This window comes from Plectropomus leopardus, chromosome 12 (genome assembly GCF_026936395.1).
Source record: "Plectropomus leopardus strain MGB_pleo_1.0 chromosome 12, ASM2693639v1, whole genome shotgun sequence".
Classification (NCBI taxonomy): Eukaryota; Metazoa; Chordata; class Actinopteri; order Perciformes; family Serranidae; genus Plectropomus; species Plectropomus leopardus.
In genome coordinates, this window is record NC_142187.1 from 4,368,728 (window position 1) to 4,381,006 (window position 12,279).

Here is a 12,279-nt window from a genome sequence, read left to right on the forward strand (position 1 = left end):
CTTCTTTCCTCTCCTAGACAGTTAACTTCACTTTGTACTTTTACTGTGTAATATTTTATCCTAAACTTTGTGCAATTAAAGTAAACTAAACTAAACTAAATTTGTCAAAACACCTTAATGTGATTTTTTTTGCTTTTGTTTCCATCATGTCCATTTTATTATTTTATTTTAAGATTTCCGCTGATTTATGAATTGATATTAGGATTATTTTATTCCTGTAGAATGTAATTTATCTGTGCTCTTATGTATGTTTGTGTTCTTGTTTACCTGAAATGTTTTGTAATTTTTTTTTGTTGAATAAAACTATAAGAAAAAAAGGAAACAAAAAAAAGAGTGGAGGAGGCGCTCACTGCTGTGTGACGGCTCAGAGGGACGCTGCGAGTCTGAAGACGCTCCACAAACGTTCTCCTCAGCGCTGGTGGCCTCTGATGGCTCATCCTCCCCTCCTTCACCTCCTGCCTCCCTGCTCTCCTCATTACTCTCCTCCTCTCCTCTCATCCCGATGTCACCAGCATCATCCTCATCTTCATCCTCCTCCTCTTCCTCCTTATACTGAGGTGGATACACAAAGCGAGGTTAGTTACTCCAGACATTACATCCAGGCTAAAAACATTTTTGACTTGTTAATAAACAGAACATCACCCCCTCTTCTTCTTCTTCTTCTTCTTCTTCTTCATCCTCCTCCTCCTCATCTTCTTCTTCACCTTCGTCCTCCTGCTTTTCCTCCCCCTCTTTGCTCTCGAGGCTCTCGCTGTCCGTGTCAATCACGATGACGTCCCGGACAACAGCGGAACCCTGAGAGGACATCTGATCAGAGGGGACAGACTGGGAAACGCCCTCCTCCTCGATGTCCTCATCATCGCCAGCTAAAATAGGGAAACAGTCCTGTGGAAGCTCCTGCGGTCAGAACATGAACCTGGTCAGAAGTATTTCAAGCCACTGCAGGTAGTCTTAAGCCTTTGAAACCTGAGCATGTGGCTTGTTTCTTTTAAAACCCTGGAAGAGGACGATAAGCAACTTAACAAGAAATGGCCGAAAAATTAACAAGAAATTAGTAAAAACTGTAACTGTAACTGTAAATTAGCCAAAAATATGCCTGAATATGAGCCAAAAAAAAAAGAAAAGAAAAAAAAGTAAAGTAAAAATCTAACAAAAAACAAACAAGAAAATGACCCTCAAGAAAATGCTTAAACAAATAAACAAATAAAATATATTATCATAAAAATGCTAAAAAATGTTTTTTTTGGACTTTTTTTCTCTTTTTTTGACTATATCTAATAATCAACCCCAGCTAATTTCCAGATGATTTATCTGTCATCTTTTATGCATTGCTTTTTTTTGGGCTATTTGCAGGACATTTCTGAATAAGTTGCTTACAATGTTTTTCACGTGTTGTTGAAATAAATAATACCAATTTTCTCAGGTTTCAGAGATTTTAGTGCTAGTAAGAGGCATCTGATTGCAGCACAAGGAAACTGATGTTGTTAAAGGGTTAAGAACCACCATCATTACAATCCAATTTCAAACAAAGTCATTTCCCTGCTAGCAGAGAGGCTTTACAGCAATGAACCTGCTGTGCATGTTTATAGCACCGTTAAGTATGACTACTTTGACTTAAATCTGTCAGTCTCATCAATGGCTGCAACCAACAGCTGGTTTCATTACAGACTAAATGGTAAGTACACCTTTGTCAGGTGTCCATATGAACATAAAGAATTCTGTATATAAAATACTAATTTTGGAAGATATCCACGAGGTGTGGTCCACTGCCGATAGCTGACAGTCATTGACCACTGAGACCATCATTGTGATTGAAAAGCCTTTGATTTATCGACGGTGTTCACATTGATTTTGCAAATGCAACTGAAGGTGGGCACCAGGATGTAAACATATAGCGCCTTCAACCTGATGAACATGCATTTTAAGGAGTGTAAGCCAGTTAGGGAAAAAAATTAAAAAATGGGTTTATTCGAGTGCTTGGCCCAAATATTCGGCTATTAGAATATTTGTTATTTGGACAGATATTTACTTTTCTTGTTTGTTTGTTTTTTGCTGAGGACAAATGTCATTTCAATGTTTGTGAGACACAAATAAATCAAATAAAAACATCTTTATTTTTATTTTAACATGTATTTTAAATGCTATGTTACATGAAGCCATTGTAATGAAAGACCTGGATGCTGTTCACCTGAAGCATGTCACTAAGTAGCGGCCTCTCTGTGGCCGCTGCATGAAAAGCAGCATTAATCTAAAAATCTCTTTTGTTTTTAAAGAATCCAAACTGGTCAAACACTAAATTCAGAAACGGTAAGTTCCTCTTTCATTAATGCTGTGCAAAAAAATTGAACCTGCTGTCACTGGTGACTGACCTGACTGTCATCCGGTGAGTCCTGTCGTTCTCCCTCGTCCCTCAGCTCTCCTTCAATGTCCTCATCACCTTCCATCTGAAACACATCAATTTTAACAGCTCTAAAGGTAACTATATATTTCAATGACTTTAAAGTACATTTTCATACATTCTCTGAAACAACCAGCGATACTCTCTATCAGTTCATTCTGATTACTTTATTACAGCTTTTAAAAACATATAATATTTAAGAAAATAATCAAATAATAAGCCAAATAATTTAAGCACCTGGAAAGGACTTGAGTTTTGGCTTAGGGGAGAGGCAAACAAATTTAAATGGTTGTACTGTGTTTTATATTTATTTTACTACTGAGATTTTAAAGAAAACATGGGTTTGGAAGGCATGCTTTCTTTAAATAGTTTTAGCCATTTTTTTTCTTCACAATATTTTTGGTGATTTTGAAAGAAAATGTGCCTTTAAAAATCACCAAAAATGACAGCATTTATTACAGCCATGGACTTGTAGAGACAGAAATTATTGTTGGATTTTCAAATTTCCAGCAGTCCTTGAACACATTGAGTGTTATTTTACATATTTGTGAAATAAAATTCCATGACTTTTCCAAAATTTTCCGGGTATATTTAGTTTTCCAAACCTTTCCAGGAATATTTTATAAGTGGCAATGTTTGTGTTGTACTACTGCTATTGTGGGAGCTGTGGACTTTCAGGATAAATGTCGTGGGGGGGTTCAGATATGATCACTCTGTATTGCGATTTAATTAAATCAGCCTTTTGTGATACAAGCAACAGTTGGTGGGGGACTATTAATATCAGTAAACATGAACAATATTTTCCCAAATCCAAAAAACTGGAGTTTTAAAACTGAAATATGTCATATCATCATATATAAAGTTGGAAGCTGCTGCAGTTGTATGTTGTTTGTCCTGCATTGTTTTTGCCTTTGTTTTGTCTTTTTTTGTTATTCTTATATCGTGTTTGCAGTGTTGTGTTTCTTTTTTGTTACCTGATTAAATTTGCTTGAGCCATGTATGGAATAATGAAAAACAACAAAAAATTTTTTTTTAAAAAAATCTGAAGACAACAGTAATGTTCCCCGGGGGAATATTCTGAGTATATGGGTACATTTTTGTTTCAGCACTAAGGGTACAATACTACAATAGAATGAAACTTATTTGGGTATTAAAAAAAGAAACCATACATTCTGACTTTATGCTCTATGACATCAAAGTTTAAGACATACTTCTCTGGTTTCAGGCTGTGAGAGAGAGTAGATCATGTCGATGATATTGATTGACAAATAACATATTGTAATTCTTAATCTAAGTGTGATCTCTGTATCACACTGGCAGATATATTGTATGGAAAATAAAACAATACTGATTGACTTTGAATTGAGTTTTGAAAGTACATTTGCCTGAGCCGTGTGTGTTTGTGTTTACCTGCAGTGCTAACGTAGGTTTCAGTCGCAGTTTTTTAGTGGTGGGAGGTGTGTGTGAACTCTCTGGTCTGATCTCCTCTTCCTCATCATCATCCTCTCTGCCCCGCTTTGAACCTGCTTTAAAAAACACAGGATAACATCAGAAAATCAGTTAACATTGCCTAACTGTTGAGCTGGTATCCAGTCAGGAATCATGTGGATGGAGATACGAGGAAGAGGAAAAAAGGATTATGTTTGTCTGTGTGTCGCCATCACAGCCTTCTGTGTTAGTACATGTGTGGGTGATCTGCCACAGACCAAAGACAGAGTTTGTGTGTTTTATGGTTATCTGTAAAGCTGCGGTGTTTGGTCCTGCTCACCTGTCCCGCTCAGAGAGGAGGACGTAGATGGTCGCTCTGCTTCCATACTGGGGCCTGCATCCTGATTGGCTACCTGCTGCTGGGTGGGCTGGACAAAAGCTGTGGCCTGGGTGCTGGTTGGCTGAGTTATTGATGTGTTCACTAGACTGGAGCTTGTAGAGTGCACGGAGGCTCCTGCACCCATCAGCACTGTAGGCAGAAACATTATATTAAACTCTGAGACATCATGGATGGATGGATGCATACCAAATCCTGGTATTTACCAGGCACTGGTGCAGAATTATTGAAGACCGGAGTATTGATAAGCGCCAACGTTAACGATGGTTCTGCTTTCAGAATTGGAGATTTTAAGAAAACATATTTCTTGTTTATTTAGGTTACACAAACATTATCTGTTACAGTTTTTATTTTACTAACTCAGTTTCTATGTCACTCTTCAATCCAGAAGAGAGTTAGAGCCTGCAGCCTGCTGCATGTCCCAGGGGCGGGGTCAGCTAGAGTCTGTAAAAGTGATTTGTTCAAAACAGTGCTATCGCAGAATGTTAATTTATTTACTGTTCCTACATACAATACTGGGCAGAAGTCTTGGACCATCTTAAAATTTGTTATTTTAGCAAGGTTCTAGGGATCATACATTTTAATTTCTCAGTTGTCTCTTTAAATCACATTCAACCAGAATAAATAGGAAATATGTATTAAGTATCAAAAATCCGAACATGTCAGAATAAAACAACTTTAACAGGCTAAAGTTGCAGGTATTTAGTGTGACCTCCCTTTCCACTAAGCATGACTTGAACTCTCTTGGGCTGACAATATGAAATTTAAAATAATAACGTTTGCACCATGTTGCATTCAAGACATGTCCAAAGCTCAATATTAATTGTTTGAGCTACCATTTTTTATACTTGTATGATTCCATGTCTCACAATAAATATTGATTTCAGTCAGACTTTTTTGGCGTTTCAATTGATTATACATGTTCTCTGCAATCGTGTATCTGAACAAAGAGACAGAAATACGTGTATATCCTCATTACAACTTTGCTTAAACAACAAATATATGGTGGCCTAAGACTTTTGTACAATACTATAAAAAGCAAATTAAGTAATGTTAATTCTGGTCTTCATTTTTTTTCTCTTAGAACTGCCCAAAAAGAATTGAAAGTATCGTTAAATTACCGGATCAATAAGCAGAGTTGTAGCTCTGTTAAAATCTTAATGATACCTATCTCTAGGCTTAAACATCATGTACTATCTGCCATTAAGTTCTACTTTTACTTCCAATCTCTGTACTTTTCTTGCTCTTACCCTCTTGGGTGTCAGTCTGTGTGGTCGGCATGACTGTGGCGGTAGGTGTTGGGATGGGGACAGTTGCTGGGGTAACCATTGGCCGGATGCTGGCACGGGGTGTGGCCTTGCTTCCAGGGGAGGGGCTCGGCTTGTTGCTGGGAGATGGAGTGCTTGTGGTGGGGCGGATGTTGGCAGTGGGAGGGTCAGACAGGCTGGAGCTGACAGAGAAAGCATGAACATTCGTTGTTTCAAGGTTTTGTTTTGTTTTGTTTGTCAGTTTTCATTCAGTTCAGTTTTCATCACTCAGTAACTATGTCTGTGATGTCAGGACTGTGTCAGAAAAGTGACAATTCTATATAAAGTTTAAATGAAAAAGCAAGTATTCTGAGTAGTTTCTGGTGTTTGTGCATATGTGCATGTCTTCATTAGTTACCTTCCCCTGTCCTGGGCAGGACTCTTCAAAGAGATCTGTCTCTGGTCTGCAGATCTGGCCTGATCACCCACCTAAGCACAGATACAAATGAGTCATTTTAGATGACTGAAATAAATCAGACAGCGCAGACACTATTATACACAGGGCTATTGGAATTAAAGAACTAAGCCATGGTAGTATGAGCAAAAATAAACTATATTTAGAGAATGAAGTTTTAACATTTTCAGAATAAAAGTTGCAATATTTGGGGAAAAAAATCCCTCCCTACTAGTGGACATAATGCTTTACTGTATATTCAAATAAAAATTACACATTTCATTTAGAGTTAAAAAAAAATTCAATCAGGACATTGATGAGTCCAAGTAAACATTTGTGCCAAATTTGAAGGAATTTTCTTAAGCTGTTCTTGAAGAATAGCGCTCATGAGAATGAGATGGATGCAAGGTCATACTGACCTTGACTTTTGACCATTCAAATTTTATTGACTCATTGTTGAGTCCAAGTGAACATGCAAAATCTGAAGAGATCCCTTTGAGCTGTTGTTGAGGTATTGCTTTCACAAGAATGAGACAGACGAGGTTTGTGCTAAATTTGAAGAAATTCCCTCAAGATGTTCTTGAGATATGGTTGCATCGTAGCTGCATTAATGTGATATAGTAAACAAGGTAACGGCGCTAATGGCGAGTCGTAAATGTGCAACATTTTTTGCTGACATTAGATATCAAACAAAAGTCAGAGACTGTATCGTATTAAGTTGCTGTGAGCTGTAAATTCTCTCTCCTCCTCTGTGCTGCTGCCTATGTGTCAGTAGCAGCTTGTATCAAAGAGTTTCTTGAAAGTCAAGAGCGCTCACTCCACAACAAAATCTGGGGACCAAAATATTTCCAGAAGTACACTGCACAGCACGCTGACTAGCAAAAAAACAACAAAAAACAAAACAAATTTGAAGAATATGTCAACTGATGATTTGACTAAAGAAACAAAAACAGAATTTCGAAAAACATATGGTCCTTTTTGGTGAATCAAAGTCAATGATCAGATGCCTCAAAGTAGTCATGTCGTGAATGTACCTTTGCTCCACTTTGGTCCTGTGGCTCCTCTCTGGGGTCAGAGAGTGCTTGTGTCTCTCTCAGTTCTCGGAGCTCTCTGTCCAGCCGAAGAAGGCGTCCTTCATACTGAGACTTGAGGGCGTTCATTCTCACCTCCATTTCCTCCTTATTTTGTTTCAACTCCTCTACCTCCTGACTGAGCTGCTCCTTAGCACCTGCAGGTAACAAACTCGAGTTATTCTTGTGACAGATTAGCTTCTTTGTTTAGGTATACTTTGTGAGCATGTCTTTAATCTAATGTCTGTGGGAATGTTTAAGTGTATAGATGTTTGTGGGACTTACTGTTTAGTTGGTTGATTTTGGTTTTGGCTCCCATGAAGACTTTCTTAGTCTTTTCCTCTTTCTCAGCCATCTGCTGTCTGAGCTGCTCCTCTCTGTTCTTGCTCTCAGACAGCTGCAGACGAAAAACATAGTGCTATAACTGCTGCTCCCAAAGTGCTCAATGACATTATTAAAACACTGGAGTAGAAAAAATACAGTGCAGCTCTTTGTCGAGATTTGTCCCAGGCTTTAGATAAGCAAAAATGTAAGGATGTCAAGTAATAAAAGATTAAAAATGATTTTGGCAATGCAGGATTTGGACGTACCTCTTGTCTGAGTTTTGTCAGCTCCTCTTGATTAGCCTCACTAGCAACATTAGCATCACTGGCCTGGATGGACTGGGAACTCTGGTTCTGGTTGGCTTGTGCAGCTTGGCTGGCTTCATTAGCCTGGTTAGCTTCAGTTAGCTGCTCCTGCAGACGCTTGATGTCTGCTTCGCGCTCACTGACCGTCTGACAACGAGGAATAAGCAGAATTGTGTTAGTGGGACGTTAAAAAATAAAGATGGACCAAAGACAGAATAATAAACAAAGATTGGGGATAGATAAAAACGTGAGAAGGGATGGAGAAAATGAATGTAGAGTGAAAATATTGTGGGAAAGAGTTACAGATGGTTTTAAGTTAATCAGTTAAACCTCTTTTGACTGACACAGAGCACAGTGAATGCATGTGTTCTCTTTGAGTGATGTGTTGAAGTTTTGGGCTTTTTTTTGATGTATGCGGTGTGTTTTTGCTTTTAATGTGCACTTTAGTATCAGCTACATTTCTCATGTTTTGTCGTATGCCGTAAAGCCCTCTGAGGCAAACTGTGTTTTGTGATAATGGGCTTTATAAGTGAAATTGATTGATTGATTGATTGATTAACTGATTGATTGATTGATTGATTGATTGATTGTCAGTGTTTACTGTGGTGTGCATTTTTTGTTTTTATATGTAATGTAATAAGAGCTTCCTTGTTAAAGAGAGCTTGCTTTTAGTGGCCTTCCCTTTTTTAAATAAAGGTTACATAATTAAAATAAAAGTTCAATTGTTGTCATTCGAAATCTGTCTTCTCATAAACAGATCTCATGAAGAGTTCTGCCTGCAATGCAATAACAGACGCGCAAAAAAACATTGAAATTTAGAGGGTGCAGAGATAACAAAAAAGGGGACACACACATACACCATTCTAAAAAAAAAAAGAAGAGGGGAGAGTTTGCTAACCACCCCCGCCAGCTGGCACCACACATAGATTCAGATTCTGTGGAAAACATTGAGAACTTCATACGACATTAACCTCTATGGTATGAATTATGGTGCCAGTTGGTAAAAATGTTTTTCTTCTTGTCATATAATAGACCAAGTAAACATAATTTAGAGATATTTTCAAAAGATAAAAATATATATTATTGTTTTTTGTTACCTTAAAGCAACACTGTATCATTAGGGAGAAAAACAGGTAATTTTAAAATCTTGATAAAATAATATACAATAGTGTATGGGAAGTATTCAAAATTATTATATACTACTATAAATCCATAACACCAAAAACTGTCATGGTGGGATTCCATACGGTACAATGTTTCAAGGCAACATTTGCATTTTTGTACTTTTTTAGTGATTACTTTTTAAACTAAGCACATTTAACAATTAAAAATGAAACTTTACTCATCTATTATTGTGAATAGATTTTTCAGGTTTTTCGGATTTTAGAGGTTTTAAAATGACAGAAAAAATACATTTTCGGAACATTTTTATGGAGTTAATGGGCTGAACCATCTGAGGAAGGCCCCAAAAAAAGGGACTAAACATGGCCTCCAGAAAGTCATACTAGAGTATCTACAGTGCTGTGGCTTTCCTGGTTCCCTGGCTCTTTTTATGAAGTATTGCAACATAATTGAGAATGTGTTGTGTTAGCATAAACAGCAAAAATGGGTACATAACCTAGAGGTAACACGGTACCATAGAGGGTTCAATACTATACTACTGATTTATTAACACATATCAGAAGACGTCATTGCAGTCCTTGAAAGCAATGCTGTTTCTATTGTTAAAAAAAAGAGAAAATCTCAGTGTAAAGCTTTTCCAAACCTTCTGCAGGCTGTCCAGCTGGCCCTGAAGCTCTGTCACCTGTTCCAAGGGACACACAAATACACTGATTATTAGTTGATGTATTACACAAGAAAACCCCAGGTTTTATTACAACAGCAGCAATGTTTTGGAAATAAAGTGACATGGACTCTTGTTTTTGCTCAGAAACTAACTCTTATTTTGCTGATACCAAACAGACACACACAGCATGCACAGTAAAGGCATTACACAAGGCATTAATACACACTTGTCAACAAGGCTGGGCAATGATGGCCAAAATAATAATCACTACTATTTAGATCAATACAGATATTGTGATTATTTCTCACAATTAGTCATTGTTTTAGAGACAAAATATTTGTTTTGCACACTGAATAAACAGAGCACTGCTTTCACCTCCATGTTGTGCTGCATTCCTGTTAATCTACTAATTTAGAATAAGGTTCTTGAGGTTCTTATCCGTAGTCAGTATATAACAGACAGTAGATGGCGGTTGGCATGCCAACAGTTTAGAGAATCAGGCTGAAGTCAGATATGGAGGCAATGTACTTCTGTGGGGGTCAGCAGCAAAACGTATTTTAGCTACCTATATGTATTTGAGTTTTCAGTTCACACTTTTTAAAAAACAATACTACTGTTAATGATGTTTATTAAATCATGGGAAGCCAAAATTGTGATTATGATTGACATTCAATTAAGTGTGCAGTTCTGGGGCGCCTAGTGGCTCAGTTGGTAGAGCAGGCCCCATGTACAGAGTCCTTGCTGCAGCGGCCGCAGGTTTCAGCCACGGCCCTTTGCTGCGTGTCATCCCCTCTATCTCCCTCTTAACACTAGGCTAAAAGACCCAAAAAATAACCTTTAAAAAAGAAAAAAGATGTGTAGCTCTACTTGTCATATATGAAAGGCATAAATGCAAACAGTACACAGAGTTTGTGCCATGTCTTAAACAAAACAAGTAAATTCAGTAATTCTAAAATGTTAGGCATGTTTAATTTTTGCATCACCAATTCCATTTTGATGGCTGTTTAGAAAGGTCATTCTTCACAGACGAGCAAAGTACTGATGGATGCGGCACAGCACCAGAGGAACAGCTGTATTTCCTTTAAAAGTCGGTGTCAAAGCATGACCACCTGAAATACTTCCTGAACTGTGCGTCCATTCTGTATAAGACAGACCCATAAATGCTATCTACATTGAAGTGTATTGTAAGTAGGTATATGTAAGCAGGTAAGTATAGGTAAGCATTTAAGGAAAAGAAAAAGAGGAAGAGGTCTCCTAACCTTGCTCTCTGCTTGGCTGAGAGTTGTCTTGAGGTTGCTGACTTCCTCGTTGTGGTTCTGTTGACTGCTTTGGTGGTTCTGTTGCAGCTCTTTCTGATTGGCCAGGTTCTGCTGGAGGGATTCTTTAGCCTGCTGCAGCTCCCTCTGCAGCTGCTGAATCTGGTTCTGACGGGCCTGAGCTTGAGACTGTGATGACTTCAACTGGTTTTGTACCTTTAAATCAGAAAGAAGAAAGTTAAGCTGGTAATGTGGATCTATTGCACACCCCTGAGGAAGTGTGCTGGGATTTGAAGCCAATTTTCAAAGCAGCCAAACAGTGGAATTACAACTCCTGAGTCTTTCATGTGATGCAATTGGACACAAAAAGACATTTTCCTATTGACATAATTACTTACTACTTGGATATACATTTTTTTAGCATCGCAACCCCTGTGAAACCCTGAGCAGTTTTCATAGGAATAAATGGTGTCCTGTCTAGAATGCTGTATCCAGGTCTCTATATATCCATGGTCTATTGTCAGGTGACCAAACAAAACAGAGCACCGACTGCTTGATCAAAATATATCACAAAAGAGAAAAAATCTCCTTGTTACTAAAGCTGATTCTGAAGTACAATTTCACCAGTTCATCTATGCAAGACATTTTGTAGAGGGAGTTACATGCGCTGTTTTAAGTCTCAAAAGGTTAACTTTATTCTCAAAATAATATTTCAATTTTATTCTCAAAATTTAAACGTTATGCCTAACATTTTGACTATTTTCTTGACAGTGTAATTCGACTTTATTCTCATCATTTTGGCTTTTTCTCAATGTGCAAAATGAAAAAATAAAAATCTTCCTCCTCTCAAAAATATTTCCCCTGCCTGGCCCTAATCCTCCTCTTCTGTAAAAAAAATTGATGTATGTGATTAATTTAGATTACTTAATTAATTACATGCCCAGTGATGAATTAATTTAGATTAATTAATCACAGGGCATGTAATTAATTAGATTTTTTTAAAATCACTTGACACCCCTGTAAATAATTTAGGTCTATAGCAAATAGCTGGGAGGGGGCATATCGCCACCTGCTGTGGCGGAGTCAGACTTTCATATATAAATGGATTCTCTCCTGGTGCTTATATACTGGGACAAGGACAGTAGTCCAGTTAAATGGCCTAATCGAGCTATAACTGTAGCTCCACTAAACTGTGCATGTAAATGTATTGAGAAACACTCATTCCAATGCTGATCAACATTACAAATAAATAGAATGTCAACTACAAATTTAGCAAATAGGTTTGTGTATTTTAGGAGATAAATTGGAGTGATGAAAATATCTGTCAGGTGCTGCTTTGTACCTGCAGTGCTTCTTACCTGCTGGCTGTGGGTCTTGGCTTGCTGAAGCTCTTTCTGACTCTGGCTCAACTGGCTCTGATTCTGCTGCAGCTGAGTCTGGGTCTGGGACAACTGGGTCTGGACCTGTAGAGGCAGGTGAAGAGGTGACAATCAGCCTCAGATTTCTGCCTTTCTCGTGTATTTTCCTTAATGAATGAGTCCACACGTAGAGCTACCTACAGTGACTTTTTTCTGTCCTTTTTTCACATTGAAACATTTAAAGTTAGTGTTAATA

General features: G+C 37.8%; 1 protein-coding gene across 2 annotated transcripts in view; it reads right to left on the minus strand.

Moving 5' to 3' along the window:
- Positions 1 to 12,279, minus strand: part of LOC121950960 (nucleoprotein TPR) — a 51,142-nt gene that overhangs the window by 9,537 nt on the left and 29,326 nt on the right. The window contains exons 34-46 of one of the 2 annotated variants that reach the window (XM_042497104.2): positions 12,024 to 12,128; positions 10,669 to 10,881; positions 9,389 to 9,427; positions 7,585 to 7,770; positions 7,280 to 7,391; positions 6,959 to 7,152; positions 5,889 to 5,959; positions 5,474 to 5,673; positions 4,167 to 4,355; positions 3,809 to 3,921; positions 2,370 to 2,444; positions 643 to 897; positions 351 to 552 (exon numbers count right to left, since the gene is read on the minus strand). In XM_042497104.2, coding sequence (XP_042353038.2) covers positions 351 to 552; positions 643 to 897; positions 2,370 to 2,444; positions 3,809 to 3,921; positions 4,167 to 4,355; positions 5,474 to 5,673; positions 5,889 to 5,959; positions 6,959 to 7,152; positions 7,280 to 7,391; positions 7,585 to 7,770; positions 9,389 to 9,427; positions 10,669 to 10,881; positions 12,024 to 12,128 — 1,954 coding nt within the window. Of the gene's footprint in view, positions 1 to 350; positions 553 to 642; positions 898 to 2,369; positions 2,445 to 3,808; positions 3,925 to 4,166; positions 4,356 to 5,473; positions 5,674 to 5,888; positions 5,960 to 6,958; positions 7,153 to 7,279; positions 7,392 to 7,584; positions 7,771 to 9,388; positions 9,428 to 10,668; positions 10,882 to 12,023; positions 12,129 to 12,279 lie in introns of both variants that reach the window. The other variant, XM_088085064.1, reaches the window with a different exon arrangement.